At 41.3% G+C, this 17,370-nt stretch overlaps 2 protein-coding genes across 2 annotated transcripts; one reads left to right on the top strand and one right to left on the bottom strand.

Moving 5' to 3' along the window:
* The first annotated feature begins 2,830 nt into the window (after positions 1–2,830).
* Positions 2,831–11,973, top strand: trmt6 (tRNA methyltransferase 6 non-catalytic subunit). The gene is made up of 12 exons (XM_084953229.1): positions 2,831–3,150; positions 3,370–3,500; positions 3,708–3,817; positions 5,268–5,359; positions 5,465–5,548; positions 5,638–5,762; positions 5,888–6,058; positions 6,323–6,489; positions 7,683–7,768; positions 8,466–8,568; positions 8,809–8,895; positions 11,001–11,973. Exons 1-12 carry the CDS (start codon positions 3,044–3,046, stop codon positions 11,160–11,162), a joined length of 1,425 nt encoding a protein of 474 aa, XP_084809355.1. The 5' UTR covers positions 2,831–3,043; the 3' UTR covers positions 11,163–11,973.
* Positions 11,641–16,076, bottom strand: chgb (chromogranin B). The gene is made up of 7 exons (XM_084953228.1): positions 15,713–16,076; positions 15,470–15,516; positions 15,293–15,383; positions 13,540–14,974; positions 13,247–13,346; positions 12,952–13,062; positions 11,641–12,036 (listed from the first exon to the last, which is right to left on the bottom strand). The coding sequence occupies exons 1-7, from the start codon at positions 15,756–15,758 to the stop codon at positions 11,956–11,958; spliced, it is 1,911 nt and encodes a 636-aa protein (XP_084809354.1). The 5' UTR covers positions 15,759–16,076; the 3' UTR covers positions 11,641–11,955.
* Between the last annotated feature and the right edge of the window lie 1,294 nt (positions 16,077–17,370).

Here is a 17,370-nt window from a genome sequence, read left to right as displayed (position 1 = left end):
GTTTCACTTTTTTTTTTTTTTTTGGCTTACAGTTTTTATAATTGGTCCTTTTTTTCTGAGAGTTTAATGAGCTCTGTTGGACTGATACTACTGTATTACTACTGTATTTGTATAGCGCTTTACTAGTCCATAAGGACCCCAAAGCGCTTTACACATCCAGTCATCCACCCATTCACACACACATTCACACACTGGTGATCAGAGATGGGTAATCCGATTACTTTTTTCAAGTAACGAGTAAAGTAAGGGATTACTATTGCAAAAACGGTAATTAGATTACCCCTACTTTCTCGTAGGAACGCTGCGTTACTGCGTTACTAAAACCGTGATTTTTTTGCGAGAACATCAGCTGTGTGCAGCTCAACAATGGATAATATATCAGTGGGGAGAGAGTATGAGCATGCAGCGTTTAAAGCATGGAAGTACTGACCTTATTTTGAGTTTGATTCCATAAAAAGTGACAAAAACATTAGTGTCTGTTATGCGTGGGAAGAAAACTTATTTTTACAGCGACAAAAAAAACCCTAAACAAGCACCGAGTGCGCTATGACGTAATGGGAAATTCACAGAGAAACTCGCAGATTCTTCCACTGACCGCTGCAGCACACCTGCACCAGGGTAAACCTCCGCCTACCCTACTCCTGCTTTACAGGTGAAAATAGAGCAACAGGACCGCTAGTCTTTGACTTTATTTATTTTCTGCTGTGTTTTACTTGCATCTATTTGAAAGAGTGAGTGTAAACACAAAAAAAATGTATTTTATGTGCTGGAATTTGCAGAAAATAGGTTTAAATATTAAACAAATTTCTTCCAGTCAGAGAATGTTGCATATAATTAAATTTTTTGCTTGATGCATAAAGTTAAAAGATTAAAACTAATAAAACAAGTTTTAAAAAGAGACTTTTCCATTTGATTACATTTTGTATGATGGATTATGCAGAAAAAGTAGAATTGGGCTGAAAGATCTATCGCTTTATCACCTATTCAGGTTGTAAATCGTGTTTTTAAAAAGTAACTAAGTAATTAATTACTTTTGAAAATAAGTAATCAGTAAAGTAACGGGATTACTTTTTGGGGGAAGTAATCAGTAATTAGTTACTGATTACTTTTTTCAAGTAACTTGACCAACACTGCTGGTGATGGCAGCTACATTGTAGCCACAGCCACCCTGGGGCGCACTGGCAGAGGTGAGGCTGCCAGACACTGGCGCCACCGGGCCCTCTGACCACCACCAGTAGGCAACGGGTGAAGTGTCTTGCCCAAGGACACAATGACCGAGACTGTCCAAGCTCGAACCGGCAACCTTCCGATTACAAGGCGAACTCCAAACTCTCAAGCCACAATCGCCCCACATTAGTGATTAGTTCATTACCAGGCCTCTGGATAACTTCAGGACATGTTGAGGAGCTAATTTAACCATTTAAATCAGCTGTGTTGGTTCAAGGACACGTCTAAAACCTGCAGGGACACTGGCCCTCGAGACCTGGAGTTGCCCACCCCTGCTCTAAAACCAACTCTCTGCTTATCCTCCTTAACTACGTCCATCATATCAGCAAGTCTTAGTCTCTACATTCAAAATCCCTACTCTCACAATCCTTCTTTCTCACCACCTCCGAACATGCCTTCCCCTTCTTCTCCTCCTCCGTCTGCAGCCAACAGTAGTACTAGCACAATGCTGGTCAACAATCGCCCCAAATCTTCTCTTGCCTTCAAGCCAGGCCTTTACAGTAGCCACTTCAATATGTTAACCTCAAAACATTTTGCCACAGTTTTAGAAGTACGTTTGGGATTATGTTTATTGGGAAAACCCATTTTTGATTTTTTTTTAATCCTGTAGCCAAAGCATATCACTGACTTGATGCTGCATCCACTCTGCTTTACGGTTAAGGTAGTGTCTGTTTGTTTTAAATAAACACCTGAAGGAAGCATCTTAAGCCTTGCAGAGGAATAGATTTGCACAGATCTGGAAAAATCAACAGACATGTTTTAATGCTTTGTTTCTACATGCTATTATTAGAACAACAATCAAGTCCTCCGCTAATGTGAACAACCACATGGTTGCGTTGGACTGGAAACTGAAATAGGTCTTTAAGTTTGTTGGACGGGGGATTCATGACTTCAGTAAATGTCAAACGTCAGCATATTATTAAAGCAAAAACTAAAATAGTTTTCAGTGTATTTCAGTGATATTTGATTTCTCCCGACTTTATACTGTAATGCTCTAAGCTGATAGTATACAAAAACATACAGATATTTTGCCAGATTTAACTGGAATTGGCAACAGCTTTATGCAGCATATGTCATTCTGTGTAAACTCAATGTGCTTAACACAAAAGACAAAAATACCTATGTAGTTTTACAACGCATTAAGGCAGTGACAGCAAAATATAACATTTTTTTTAAAAAGATGTTGAGTCTATTTTTAGTCACAGATGTAACTGATCTCCGGTTAGCAGGCAGCTTATTCCAAAAACAGCACCACCGTGATTGTCACAGATAATAAAAAGCATAGATATGACGAGAAGAAGACCTTATTTGCTATAAGTATTATAAAATTCGTCCGTGTTGCACATAATGTTCTCTAAAGATTAACACGTTGTATATACAGAATATAATTTTGCATTATAAGTTCCAATGCTTCTTTAAGTCCCGCTATGAAGCCGTTTTCTCGGGAAAGATCACCTTTTCCCCTCCCCGTACCCATGATATCGATTGTTCTGAGCTCTAAAGTTAAACTTAGCGCACTTCTATTCACTCTATACCCTCCTATTGGCTAGCGAGCTCGTCGATGTCTAACCAGCCAATCACAGGCAAGTAAGTCGAAGCATGGCACCAGCAGCACTCTGCTTTCGTTTAGCCGTCCTGAGAAGCTAGAGAAGTGAAAGCTAACACGTGGAAATATTAATTTGGGATATTTTGCTATTTATTCAGGGTAGTGTAGTGCCTTTTTGAACTGTGCCTTGACAGCGAAGACCCCGAATCATTAGCTGAGAAAAACATTTATCGTTCAGCTGAGCTAGTTAGCTCGTTTATCAGCTTCGTTATGGCGGACAACGGAGACGATGATAATCAGTACAGAATTAAAGAGGGTGACTACGTTGTGTTGAAACGAGGGGAAATCTTCAAAGCTGTGCAGATTCAGCCGAGGAAGTAAGTTAACAGCTTTAAAGGAAAATATAAGCATTTTAACCACCTTAAATACTTCACTGAATTTGTGCTGTTCATAATATTTTTACGAGAAGCACAGACTGAGGATTAGCTCACATAAGATGCTTTTGTGTTCATTTGTTATTTTCAGATCAAAGCATGTGTGCAGTGAAATGTATTATGCAGATTATACTAACAAACTGCTCTTTCTGTCTCTCTTAGAAAGGTGATTTTTGAGAAGCAGTGGATCTTCCTCGATAATGCAGTGGGACAGCTGTACAGCACCACATTTGAAATTTTGTCTGGAGGAAATCTAAAGCCACATGAGCTCAAGGACACTGCAAGCCCCCTTGGTGTGTAACCTGCTGTTAAATCTTAAGTCTTTTTCATATTTTCAGATATACAACTGACTCTTTTATGCTACCAGTTGCATTTGGACTTGTGACGACCACCTGCTATACCCAAATAATCTATACCCAAATAAATATGTCATAGACTTTCTACCGCCTATAACCTTTTACTTACAGTAGTGTCTTTGTGTGCTTGTTTGTGCCTCCCAGATGCAGTGGAGGCAGGTACAGACAACAGAAACATTGTTGACGATGGCAAATCACAGAAGCTGACCAGAGATGACATTGAGGCTCTTAAAGAGAAAGGTCTGAAGGGTCAGGTACATGTGAAACTTTACAATTTCACATTTAAATGTGTCAGAGTACTGCCTATAGTTGTTATCTTACAGAGTGATGGTAAAAAATACTTCTTTTCTTTTTTCATTGCAAATTGGATGGAAAACCAATGTTGACGAGTATCTCTAATTGATGACTTTAATTGAATATATGAAAAATACAGAAGGTAACTCAGTTAATACTGATAACAGTACTTTTGCACCAACAAGGGGATTCCTAAAGAGCTAGGCAGACCTGAAAAACTATCTACAGCCGATGAACATTATGTGAAAGTCATGTCATAAAGAAATGGGAACAAATCCTGTAAAGTCATGACACGGGACCTGAGAGATTCATTTGGCCATTCAGCTGATCCTTTCACTGTTTACTGAAGCCTCATCAGAAATGATCTCAGTGGAACAGCAGCCATTTTTACAGAAGGAAATACTTCCTTAACGAAATCTCACAAGTCCACTTCTAATTTGTGAATGCCAAATTACAGAAGAACTGCACTGAGAATCCATGGCGATAAGTCTCATGGAACGATGAATCCTGATATTTCTAAATAAGAACAGAATAGATCAGGTGAGTGGTACAGCACGGAGTGTTTATGGCCATCTGTAAAACACAGTGGAGGCTCTCTCATGGTTTGGGACTGCATTTCAGCCAGTAGTGTTGAGGATCTTGGCAAAACCGATGGAATTAGGAACACAGAAAATTACAATCAGATATTGATCCGCCATCTATTACCACCTGGAAAACATCTGATTAGCAGCAGCTTCATTTTGATAAGGATCCCAAACATAGTGCCAGTGACGTAACCTGGATAGAAATACAAAGAATGGAAGACTATCAGTCATGGCCTGGACCTCAACTTTGTTGGTGTGGGATCATCATGACAGACAAGGGGACAAAGGGCAGTCAAGGTCCAAAGAAAAGCTTTGAATGTCCTTCAAGAAGCCTGGAGAACTGTTCCTGAAGACTACTTAAAGACATTGCAAGAAAGCTGCCTAAGAGGTTGAGGCTGGTCATTAGAATTGTCGCTTTCTGATTTATATATTGTATTTTCATGTATGCTTGAAGATTTTTCAATAAAGTGCTGCACCTTTTCCCCCATTTTCCTAGCACAATGTAAAGAAATAGGGGGTGGCATAAGACTTTAGCACAGTACACATCTAAATGAGTTACTGCCTTAGAGACTTGTGTAAACAAGCAGTTAAACATATGACATATTTATTTAAAATAGATTTTAGTGGTTGCACATCTTAATTGGGAACCAACAGGCTTGGTGTTGAGTCCCGCATACATGATAGCAAAGTTGTAGGAAAATAAAGAGACAGAACATATTGTGTTTTTGTCTTTTAGTGGGAATATTGTGTTTTTAGGATTTAATTAAATTGCTCTAATCCAACATGAAGTGAGACGAGCGACTGTATGTGTGTTTGGTCATCACAGGACATCATTAAGAAGCTCGTAGATAACCACGCCACTTTCGGAGATAAGACTGAGTATTCCCAGGTTAAATACATCAAGAAGAAGAAGAAAAAGTGAGTCACTTACGATGATACAGCCACAGCCTGTTCTGGACTGTTATTTAACGAGCTGTGTTTTTAATTAGTGTTATCGGTTGTTCCCGTCTTTTGCTTTTGCAGGTATGAAAATACGGTGATGATTCTAAAACCATCCTGTCGCATCCTGGCTATGATGTACCACGGCCGCGAACCAGGGAAGATCTGGTGAGTCAGCACGTGAATTATGAGTAAGTGTGTTTTCTTTAAATAGCTGTAAGATGTCTACATGAAACAAATGTTTCCATGTGCCGCAGCCACCTGCGGTATGACACACTTGCCCAGATGCTAACTCTGGCGAACATCCACGCTGGCAGTAAGGTGTTGGTGTTTGAGACTTGTGCTGGGCTTGTACTGGGATCCATCATGGAAAGAATGGGAGGCAAGTTTCTTCTTCTACGTGCAGTTATTAAGGTTTTTTTTTCTTTTCTTGTTTGTTTTGTACTTCTTGCACACATCTTTTCCTTGATCTTTTGAATAAATACTCTTTGCTTCCTCCTCATCCAGGCTATGGATCAGTGATCCAAATGTACCCAGGGGGTGGGCCAGTGCGGGCGGGAGTGGAGAATTTTGGCTTCCCTGCGCATTTTCACGACACGCTGCATGAGTTTCCCATCTGCCACGTCAACGCTCTCTTGGCAGGAACTCTGGACACCAGTGCCAAAGACCCCACTGCTGGTAAGGCTCACCTTTTTTTTTTTTTTTTTTTTTTTAACAGTCTTTTCAAGATAGTTACACCCCTTTAGTTTCAGATGTAGAAGTATAGCTTCTCTCTTCCGTTTGATCTTCATTTGTTCACGTGAGCATACAGAAAGTTTAATTCAGTAGTTCAGAAAGTAAAACAATAACCTAAATCCTACTTGACCCGTAAAGTATGATTCAAGAGACTGAATCATACTTTATGGTGTTCAATGTTATGCTGACAAAGATTTATCATTTCAGAGAATACTCATAAAAAGCAGTTGAACTTGGCTGCAGAGAAGGAGCAAAACCAGCCTGAGGCAGAAGAGCAAGGCACTCCAGAGGAGGAGAGCATGGTGACCAACACTGGTGATGATGCTGGTCAGGACGTGGAAAAAACGGAGAAGGATAAACTCAAAGAAGCCAAGGTGTGTCCAGCGTTCATGCACTTTCCTGTTTTTTTCCCCCCTCAATCCTCTTAGTTTTGTTGTCAGCAGGAACAGGAGCTAGCCTGCTAGTCTTACTTCATAAAAGGAAGCAAACGCAGAGGCACCATTTAGAGTAAATACTCCCAATTCTTTATGCTGCTATGAAGTTGCTACTCTGACTTCATAGAAGTTGCACAGACAGTCAAATGTGGCTTCCATGTTTTCATGGCAAAGAAGATATCTATGGGTGTGCAGATTTAGCAGTAGTTATCATTAAGCTAGTGAGGTACTCGACATCTAAAGATGATTTATGTCCTAAAAAACAAAAATATACCAGCCTCCTGTCACTTTGGATGCAAAAAAGGAACATGAGTAAATAAGTGCCGGTAAGGTTTTTAAAGGTTAGTGAAGTTAAGCTAGATGACAGTTAACGTTTCCATCCACAGCACAATATTCTGGCACTGCATGCTTGGTTGCGTAAGTTGCATAATAAAAATTCTGTTGGCTGGACAGTATTCCTCTTTGGTGCAGTTAATCAGTACAGATGTGGACACTGTAATCGTGCTCGTGTGCAGACTAAAGCAATCATACGGAGACCCTTTGGAGGAGGTGGTCTCAGTTCAGTTCCAAACTAATTCCAGAGCAGTTTCTTTATGGTGACAACGTGATCCGACCCAACTCGCAAGTGCACGCTGCAAGATTGAGTGGTTTCTGTAGCCATGTATGGATTGCATTCTCGGCTGTACTATTAATACATAACATAGATATGTATTAATACATAAAAAATATGAGGGATGAATTTTCCATGTTATTGTCTGGTTCTCATGTGGTTTGTGGTGGCACCTTTGGTTCACTTGGAGGATTAGCTGAGTGAAAAGAAACTAAAACACACAAAAAAACTACATGTCTAAATACTCATCTACTAATTCAGACCATAACCAAAAAACAATGGATGTAAAAACACATTAAGTCTTAAAACTTATTTAAAAAACAAACAAACAAGGATGACAGTAGCATTTGTTGACAGGATCAAAGTTAAAAGGCAGCATAAATAGTATTATTGGATGGGTAATATATCATCACTAAACAACTGGACACAGTCATCAATGATGCTGACACATCATTGATGACTCTCAACAGTACACATACTATCATATGGTTTCCTGACCTCAGGGTTTGTTTGTTTTCTACAGGCTCAGGTGAAAAAGCTGAGACTAGAGGAGAAGCAGAGGAAGCTGGCAGCTACCGCCGCCCTGCTGAAAGGAAGGAATGCCGACGGGTTGGTGTCTGATTTTATTCCTACATCGACATTTCTGTCTCTCATCCTGCTCTTTCTAACAGCCACCTCTCTCCGCTCCGGCTCTGCCTTTTTAAAAATTACTCCATATTCAACCAGGTCATTTAAAAAAAAAAAAAAAAAAAAAAAAAAAAAAAGCAATTACAGTAGATCACAGGGATGAGAAATTTATGAATGATTATAGTGTCATTAACTATCTCCATAAAAGTCATTAGAAATTATTTGTTTCTTCTGAGCACACACATATTGACTATTGTACATTGCCCTTTACGGGGTAAGTAAATTGATTGCTCAGCAGTTTCCTCTCATATAAAGTGAAGAATGCCTTATAGTTGTTTTGTGACTGATGGATAAATTGTTACCAAGGTGACATCTGAGACTGGAATACAAGTGTTGAGCTTGTTTCTTTATTGATTCCCCTCTAAATCACTGCAACTTTATGATAATCACATTGTCCTAAATCACCCTTTTTGACTCGCTCTCTCGTTCAGCTTTCTGAAATATAGTATGAATGTGTACTACAGGAAGGTAGTAAATCCTTGAGTCTTGCGTTAATGTCTTGCATGCAGCATTAGTTACTGAATTGCAGTATTGCCTACCTACGCATTTCCTGTACAGCTCACAGTGTATTTCATACTAGGCTTGTTTGCCTGATCATCTCTCTCTTCTTCACCTGCAGGCTGGTTATAGCGAGCCGGTTTCACCCCTGTCCCGTCCTTTTGGGACTGCTCAAATTCCTCTCACCCTCCAGGCCTTTTGTAGTTTATTCCCAGTACATAGAGGTAAGATCTTCCATGTCCCGTACGGAACAAAGCTAATAAGTGAGATCTCTCATTAGTTGCCACTGTAGTCAGGCTTGTATTGGGTAGACATCCAATGGGGGGGGGGCTGCCATACTGCCATACCACATGAATGCAATGGACATTATAACCGCCAAGAGGTTGCTTGAACTTATTAACTTCCTTCATGCCCATGTTGTTAGAAAGAGCAATCTGTCATATTTTCTATGTTGATTTCCGCAGCCTCTCATAGAGTGCTTCAAGAAACTCAAGGAATGTGGCGGCACAGTCAACCTCAGACTCACAGACACCTGGCTGAGACATTACCAGGTAAATATTTGGACTCTGCACTGTGTGCGCTTTCTGATGTTTTGCATTTGAAGCTATTCTATAATCAAAGTATAATGAAGGTGGCTCATAGTCAACAAGCAACAGGGAATAATTACTCAAATCAGCACTTCTCCTCAGCACAGCTAACTGCTTTATCACTGTTTAGGTTAACTAGACAATTACCTCTTTTCCATTAGCATCGGCTCTGCTCAACTCGACTCAACTGCTACTTTTTTTTGTTATTATTTTGATTTTTTGTGAAGGAATTGCTCTCATGACTAATTAAGTGATGCCGCTGACTGGATAATCTGTGGCATACAGAGTTGACATTACACTTTCCCATTGACTCATACCGCTTGGACCCCCAACTGAGCAGGTACTAAAAAAGTAGATGGTAACAATAAAAACCGAGTTGAAACGAGTCGAGTAGGTAGTAGTGCAAAAAGGCTAAAGGATTTGGACTTTTCATCAAAATGCATTACAATCAGTTTTTACTGGATAGCTGCCAGAGTAAAGCCTGCTGAATGTCCAGTCTGACTGCGCTTGTTTCCAATTTGGCTACTGTGGATATGCAATCTATACAGACATGCATACATGCAGGCCTCCAAAACAACAACAGTGCGTAGCAGCTAGAACAACTTCTGCTCTTGTGGGAAACATTTAAAGAAGATTTAGGAGTGCGTCTGTGGGAACTGCTGCCCTCTCATCCAGAAGATTTGTGAGCTCAGATATTGATGTTCAACGTGAGGGCCTGACTCATAGTTTTCATACTAGATCACGTTAAAGGTGTTTAGTGAGTTTGAGTTCAGGCTTCTACGCAGGTCATTGAAGTTTTCCACACTAATCTCATCCAGCCGTACCTTTATGGACTTTGCTTTCTGCACTGGGGCACAATCATGCTGCAACAGAAAAGGGTCGTTCCAGCTTTTCCTTTACTGGAACAAAGAGGGGCAGGCCAATCCAGGAAAACAACCCCATGGCATTATTATTATTATTCTACCACACTTTACAAATTTAACAAAACAGACTGGCAGGGAGCCCAAACTCATCCATCAGACCACCAGATAGCAAAGTGTGATTTGTCACTGTACAGAACACTGCTCCAGAGTCCAGTGTTGGCACCTTTATACCTCTCCGCTGGTATTGTGCTTGGTGATGTGAAGCTCATTTGCTCGGTTATGGAAATCCATGCCCTGAAGCTCCCAGCACACAGTTTTGTGCTGATGTTTATGTCAGAGGAGGTTTGGAACTCCAGGCTTTTTTAACACTGTCTGCCTAAGCAGTCTGTAATGTTACATGGACTTCCACTTTGTGGCTGAATTGCTTTGGTTTGTAAATATTTTCACACTTACAGCTGAAGAAGAAATAAATTTCACAAACTTTTTGCTGCGATAGCTTCCTGTTACAGTGTCATGCTCAAATTGATGATAGCAGCGATGTATAAACGTTGAGACCTTTTGAAACACTGAGTAGATGGACCCGATCTTTCACAAATGTCTGTAAATGCAGACTGCATGGCTAGGTGCTTGATTTTTATACACATGTGGACATGGGACACCTTTATTCAAAGATGAAGAGGTGTGGCCCAATATATTTGCCCAAATTAATAATTGTGGATTATTATCTTTCGATTCATTGGTTGTTGTCCCACCAGGATCTATTGCTTAACCATAAGTATTCACAATGTGTAATGACACAATCCAGCAAATAATCTAATTCTCCGCTTAGAAACTGCAAGCATTGAATTAATTAGAACACGGGGATGTTGCTGATTATGCCTGTTGAAGCTTCTTTTATTTAAGAGGATGAAATTCATTTCTAAACACTTTACTTTGGACTAACTTATAAAAACCTTCTACATTTGGGAGCATCACTACATTACATTTATTGCCACTGCTCTTGATAAATTATTAGAGACTCTCTACTTTTGTTTTTCTTTATTTTGCATTCCTATTCTTTCCTATTGCTTCTTACAGAATTGGATACTAAGCAGCAGCAACTAGATAAATGCATGTTTGCAGACTCTCAGGACCAAAGTGTTATTCACCCTCTAACCATTCTTGCAGAGTTAATGTCTCCTGACTGCGACTCTGTTTGGTCCCTAGGTGTTGCCTGACAGGACACATCCTCTGCTGCTAATGAGCGGGGGCGGGGGCTACCTCCTCTCAGGGACGACCGTTGCCACGGACCACTCGAAACCTGCAGGCTCTAAGCAAGCTGAAGAACCAGCGCCAAAGAGACAGAAACTGGAAGACACGGAGGGATAAACAAATACAGAAGCATCAAATCTTTTTAAGGGCACATTCCCAGAGGCCTGTAGGGATTTTTTTTTTTCCCTCCTGTGCTGTTGAACTGATTTGACACCATCAGTAGTAAGGGGAGACCGAGTGTCTGGTTTGTATTCATCAGATCACTTTTTCCTGCCGGGTGTGCTCACATCAGTGGAGATGAGAAGTAAATTGTTAGCCAGTTTATAGTTTGTGTGTCGAGAGTAACAGCTTTGGTTGTTTTTGTCCTGAGACAAGTAAAAGTTTTTTTTTTATGCTTTCCAGATTCTACGTTATAACTTGCTTTTATTTTATTTTGTTATTCTTGCAGAAAGTGCCATTTGTTTTATGAAACAGTTGCTGATGCAGCTTTACTGCGGGCTACATTTCTACCTGCACATTATTAAAAAGCAGTACTAAAAGAACCAAATGTGTGACCACTTTTTTTTTTCTTCAATAAATAAAGGAGAGATGTTGGTTTGGTCCCAGAATAACTGTTTATTGAGTGCAGTCAGAACAAACTCTGCAGAACACATTTAAGTAATTATGATCTCATATATGTATATATTGTTTTTACATTTCTCTGAATATAAACATCCAAGCCATTCCCATGCTGTTTGATTTGATAACATCAAAATATCACAAAAACGAAAAGTCAGCTAAAATGCTTTGGCAAGGCTCCAGGGTTTGGTTTTATTTTTTTCTTCATTTTAACACTGCAAGCACACTAAACTGGCAGGCATACAGTAAAATTGCAACTTTTTTTCACCGATAGGTTTGAAATGTTTTTCAGTTATGCAGTGTTTTCATGCAACTTGGCTGCAATTTTCTGCAACTCCATATCCATCGCTGCCAGGTTCTGTAGCTCTTTCTCCTGAAAAACACAGATTAACACATTACCAACATTTCCTGCTGGAACAGCATCACATTTGGAATAGAAATCAGGACTGAATGATCATACATTTCCTTCTGTTTCCCCCGCCACCCCGTGCCTGCTTCAAATAAAATATTGTAATTGGTCATTTAGGTTAAATAGTCCCTCGTCATGCTTGTAGTTGCAGTGCTGAAGAACTAATAAATCATTATGCCATCGCCTCCCTAATTTGTTTTTCTGCTTCAAAGACAGGGAGGTCTCTGTAGGCTCTAGTTCTTCTTTTTTTTAATGGGTATATTATAACTTTGTTTGCTCTGAGAAGCTGCAGTCATGTGGTTCTTACTGTGATTACTGCAGCACTCATAAAACGCTGGTGCAGGGAGAGCAAAAAAAAAAAGAAGCGCTGTGAGGAAGTCAGCACGCAGATTCAAAGCAAGCCAGACGAGTCGCTGCTCATGAACGCACTGGTTAGATTCTCCTTTATGTTTTGAGGACATGCTCACAAGGGGCGGTTCTTGATGTGCATTTGCACAGATGCGTTGAGCTTTTTGAAGGATAAATCCCAGGATCACGGTGCAGGCTAGAGATGTCCCTAATGAGACGGGCTGCTTTTTCTCCTCGTGAAGCGGTGCGGTGGAGGTGTGTGATGCGCTCCGTGGTTTTACTAGGTCAGCTAAATGTGGTGCAAATAGTTTACAGAAACAGCTGCAGAGTGCAGTGTGGTTCTTATCAGATTGCGTTCTTTTGTATGAACTGACTTTTTGCAATATTAAATTACCTGTTTGTTGTCTGAACCCTTCTGGTCATCAGTATAAGTAGCAGACGTGATTCCAAGACTAATTTTCAGTCAACACTTTTCTTTGCACTTGTGAATGCAGCCTTTAGTTGGTTTTTTTTTTGGTTTTTTTTTTTTACCTCCTGTGGTGTAAGTGCTCTCTGCTGTGAGCTCCTCGTTGCCTCCTCTTGAGTAGAGTGGTTAGCCAGCTGGTTTATCTTATAGCTCAGCAACTTGGTCAGTTCATCCATCTGAACAGACAAAAAGGAAAAAAACACATGTGTCTACAAAAATATACAGTGAATTCAGACTGGGTGAAGTAACATTCTGTTGAAAAATGTCAAAACTAAGCGCTCTTTGATGTAGCACACAGAGCAGTTATATGCAGTTGATTATCTTCAGTCAAACGCGGTATTGTCACAACCTCGTGCTTACCTTGTTTGAGGTTGCAGTGTGTTCATCTGAATCCTTTTTAAACCAGGCTGGGTGGTAGAAGCCTCGGTAAATCCAGGGATTGCGCTTCTCAGCAAGATATCTGAAAAATGGTTAGATTTTTACCAACTTCTTCTTATTTATTCGTTTTTTATGGCAGCACATGTTTCATTTGTGAGATTTGGCTTTTATTCTCTGTTCTTACAGTAATCTGCAGTATTTTGTGCTCCAGATTGCAGGCAATGAACCTGCAACACTTAACAGTCGTTTGATGTGAAAAAAAAAAATTGAAGTACCTCAAAGCTGCGTCTCTGTCCTTTGCCGCCTCCGCGTCTTCTTCTGTGAGCTCCTCATCTCGTTTGTGTTTCTTTTGGTGGTACCTGCCGGGTCTCCAGTTTCTCTTCTCTCTTCCAGTGTCAAAATCAAAGTATTCCTGGCTGCGGTCTTCATCTGGCTCCTCTCTGGCTTCTTCTGACAGCTCTTCATCTCGCTTGTGTCTCCTCTGGTGGTACCTGCCGGGTCTCCAGTTTCTCTTCTCTCTTCCAGTGTCAAAACCCCAGTATTCTTGGCTGCGTTCTTCATCCGGTTCATCCCTAGCTTCATCTGACAGCTCTTCATCCCGTTTGTGTCTCCTCTGGTGGTACCTGCCGGGCCTCCAGTTCCTCCTCTCTCTTCCAGTGTCAAAATCCCAGTCTTCTTGGCTGCGTTCTTCATCCGGTTCGTCCCTAGCTTCATCTGACAGCTCTTCATCCCGTTTGTGTCTCCTCTGGTGGTACCTGCCGGGTCTCCAGTTTCTCTTCTCTCTTCCAGTGTCAAAATCCCAGTCTTCTTGGCTGCGTTCTTCATCCGGTTCGTCCCTAGCTTCATCTGACAGCTCCTCATCTCGTTTGTGTCTCCTCTGGTGGTACCTGCCAGGCCGCCATTCTCTCTTCTCCCTTCCAGTGTCAAAATCCCAGTATTCCTGACTGCGTTCTTCTTCTGGCTCCTCTTTGGCTTCTTCTGACAGCTCTTCATCTCGTTTGTGTCTCCTCTGGTGGTACCTGCCAGGTCTCCAGTTCCTCTTATCTCTTCCGGCATCAAAATCCCAGTACTCCTGGCTACGTTCTCCATCTTCCTCGCCCTCTGATGGCTCATCGCTGCGTTTGTGGAGTGTTTTCTTGTGATGATAGCGATGTGTGGGTTTCCAAATGCGTTTGTATCTCTCCTCCTCATTCTCATCCCCGTGCCTTTTGTCTGCTTCCCAGTGCTCTTGGCTACGTTCCTCATCTACCTCGTTTTCTCCTAGAGGTTCCTCGTCTCGTTTGTGTTTTCTTTGGTGGTATCTTCCAGGCCTCCAGTTCCTCTTCTCTCTGTCTTCATCTTCCTCTTCCTCATCGTCTGACCTCTTTTCATCTACTCCCCAACTCTCTTGGCTGCGCTCGCCATCCTCTTCTTCCTCTCCTCGTTTGTGCCTTCTTTGGTGGAATCTTCCAGGCCTCCAGCTGCTCCTCTTCTCCCGTTCTTCTTCCACATCGTTCTCATGTCTCTTGTCCTTCTCATCACCCAGACTCCAGGATTCTTGGCTGCGCTCATCTTCTGGGTTTTCTCTTTTTTCTTCCACAGACTTCAGGAGTTCCTCGATGTCTTTCACATCTGCTGCCTTTGCCACTGGCTCTGCGTGAACTTTGACTATCTCTTCATGAGTTACTGAGCCATCCCCACTCTTCTTGTCCAACGGGGCATGTATAATACCTGTGACAGAGCAAAAGAAATATTATAAACAATCCACAAAGAGCTACACAGGTGCAAGTTATGATGGATTTGTAGTGGAATTTTAACCTTTAGATCAAAAGAATAATGAACTGAGGAAATCAGCACTATACTTTTTTTTAGAGAAGTCATGTGAAAACTATGATCATTTTTAATGTAATGCTGCCTGATTTTATACCTGCTCAAAGCTTTGAGCTTCTCAGTTGCGCTCTGAGTGCTGTTTTACCCGTCTGAAGGTTAAAAAAAATTAATAATAATAACAATCCTGGAATTATCCAACCGATTATTTGTGCTACAGACCTGCTTGGATGATGTCTTTGCATTGCTGATCGACCTGAGAGTCCGGTTTGGAGAGAGCTTTGGACAGAACTTCAACCAAACATCGTGTTACCTGGAAAATTCAAATGAGCTAAATAACAATGTAGATCTTTGCACAGAAAATGCTTTGGTTAAAAAGCAACGAATCGAAAAACATACCACATCCTCTCTCTGCTCTTCTTTACCAACTGGAAGCGCAAGATTTCCTGCATTGGAATAATTTAAAAAAAAAATGTATCTGTGTTAAACATGTAGGTTGATAAGCGAAGAGTTTGCTTGTAGCGAATCTGAGGAATCGATGGCGTCTCTGTCCATGGTCCTGAAGAAACTTATTGCACAGCACTGAACAAAAAAAGGGGTGAAAAAACAGAATGAAAAGAAAGGCATAACTCTTTCACCTACCTGTCAACAGAGCCGTAACCGCCAGCACGACTGGAACAAGTCTCATCGTGACGAGCTGACGGGTAAATCCGGGAAAACGTGACAAAGCTGGAGCTCTCGTCCCTCCGCGGCGGCAGGAGAGAGCTGCGCTGACTGTGCGCCTGCTGCTCTGAGTGTTGCAGCAGAGGAGCGCCTTAAATAAAGAGAGGAGTGGGCTGGAGGGGCGTGGGAGGAACAACCTTAGGCTCAGTTAATGTCATGACTCATTAGACCTGCAAAGAGAGCGACTTGATGGGAATTTCACGCGCGCAATTTCGACATTTTGTGGGAAGCCAAATTGTAATCCGGTTATTGTCGCAGTGCGTTCAGGTGACACGTTAGGTTAAAGAGGCGCTGGCATTAAGAGTTCATGCGACGTGTTTGTCCTGCTGGTACGGCGGGTGGACACGACACGACCCCGAAGATGTTATGCAACGTGATACCTTACAAGACTACTTTGAAAGTGTCGTTTTCGATGTTCCCAGAGAAGTTTCTGTTTGCTGCTGGTGCTTGTGTCCTCCTTAGAAAAATAGTTACGTTTATTGCAGGTTATGCCTGGTGGCTAATTCCCTTAAAATGTCAGTTGTCTCTGTGGTTTCCGGTTGTAGTTATATAATGCCTCCCTTATATTTGCCCAAACGGCTTGGGTGTGCGCGCTAAAGAAAGTCAGAACTGTACCCAAATTTCCCCAGTGATTCATCCACCTTTGAGCGAGCACCATCCACTTTCCCTTGGGAGCCAGTGGGCTTCAGCACTAGCAGAGGAAAACTAATGGAGATCTGCATCATTAGTTGTTGTGGTTAATCCTGCCTGGTGCGCATATAAGAAGAAAACAAAAGAAAAAAAGACTGTGTAGAGGTGTTTTTATTGTTACTGATATTGTTATTGTTGGTTTGCCTGCCTTTTTTCATTGTTCAGTGATCTTTCTGGTGCAGTGTGGGCCTGATCAGGTGTGTAATCCCGCTGTCATAGAGAAACACGAACATTTACCCACTGCAATGTACAAAGTACAATTGTGGGTGTGTGTAAGTGTAGAGATTTTCTTTCCATTCCCAACTTTGTGGGAAACTAGGCTGTGCATAAACAGTGCCAGGATCTGTGAGTGCTGCTGTCTTTATGACAAACACTGGATTGGAATGAGCTGACACATGCAGCGACAGAGCTCAGACGTAGTAAGCTGGCCTCAGCATGGCTAAGGACATTAAAACTGACAAGCCCTGGCATCTTCTTTTTGGCACTTTGCATCATTTTCACTTCCCTGTACAGCAGTTTGTTCTCTCTTTGTCTACAGTGCAATCAGACGCAGGAAAAAAACAACAACAAATCAAATTAAAAAGTGAACTGCGAATTTTGACAATATAGAATGCTTAAAACTTAAAGTGGTTCCATCTCAGATGTTTTTAGATAAGTATTTTTTACATACGATGAGAAGCACTGACCTTTAAATGCCACAAAATACATTCAAATTCAATCATGTCTTGGAAAGCATAAGTCCAGAAACTGCAACTGCTGAAAGCAAAATTGGAATATTGCTTACCACAAATCTGACCTCTTGTCTGTGCTTGTCATCCCTACATGACTGGTTATTGACATCTCTATTTGTTACTGCACAGAGCCTCCTTTGGGGTGACTGAATTAAT

Source organism: Perissodus microlepis, chromosome 15, assembly GCF_051167445.1.
Source record: "Perissodus microlepis isolate ML-2025 ecotype Zambia chromosome 15, ASM5116744v1, whole genome shotgun sequence".
Taxonomy (NCBI): Eukaryota; Metazoa; Chordata; class Actinopteri; order Cichliformes; family Cichlidae; genus Perissodus; species Perissodus microlepis.
This window is presented reverse-complemented; position numbering and strand designations above follow the sequence as displayed.

What these genes read in the sequence shown, in the direction of transcription:
- trmt6 (XM_084953229.1), top strand. Translation starts at nt 3,044, where the DNA reads ATGGCGGACAACGGAGACGATGATAATCAGTACAGAATTAAAGAGGGT. An exon ending in GTGCAGATTCAGCCGAGGAA is followed by an intron (nt 3,151 to 3,369) that starts GTAAGTTAACAG and finishes TGTCTCTCTTAG; the next exon opens with AAAGGTGATTTTTGAGAAGC. An exon ending in AAAGGAAGGAATGCCGACGG is followed by an intron (nt 7,769 to 8,465) that starts GTTGGTGTCTGA and finishes CTTCACCTGCAG; the next exon opens with GCTGGTTATAGCGAGCCGGT.
- chgb (XM_084953228.1), bottom strand. Translation starts at nt 15,758, where the DNA reads ATGAGACTTGTTCCAGTCGTGCTGGCGGTTACGGCTCTGTTGACAG. An exon ending in CAAAGACATCATCCAAGCAG is followed by an intron (nt 14,975 to 15,292) that starts GTCTGTAGCACA and finishes GCTCTGTCACAG; the next exon opens with GTATTATACATGCCCCGTTG. An exon ending in GAGCACTTACACCACAGGAG is followed by an intron (nt 12,037 to 12,951) that starts GTAAAAAAAAAA and finishes TGTGTTTTTCAG; the next exon opens with GAGAAAGAGCTACAGAACCT.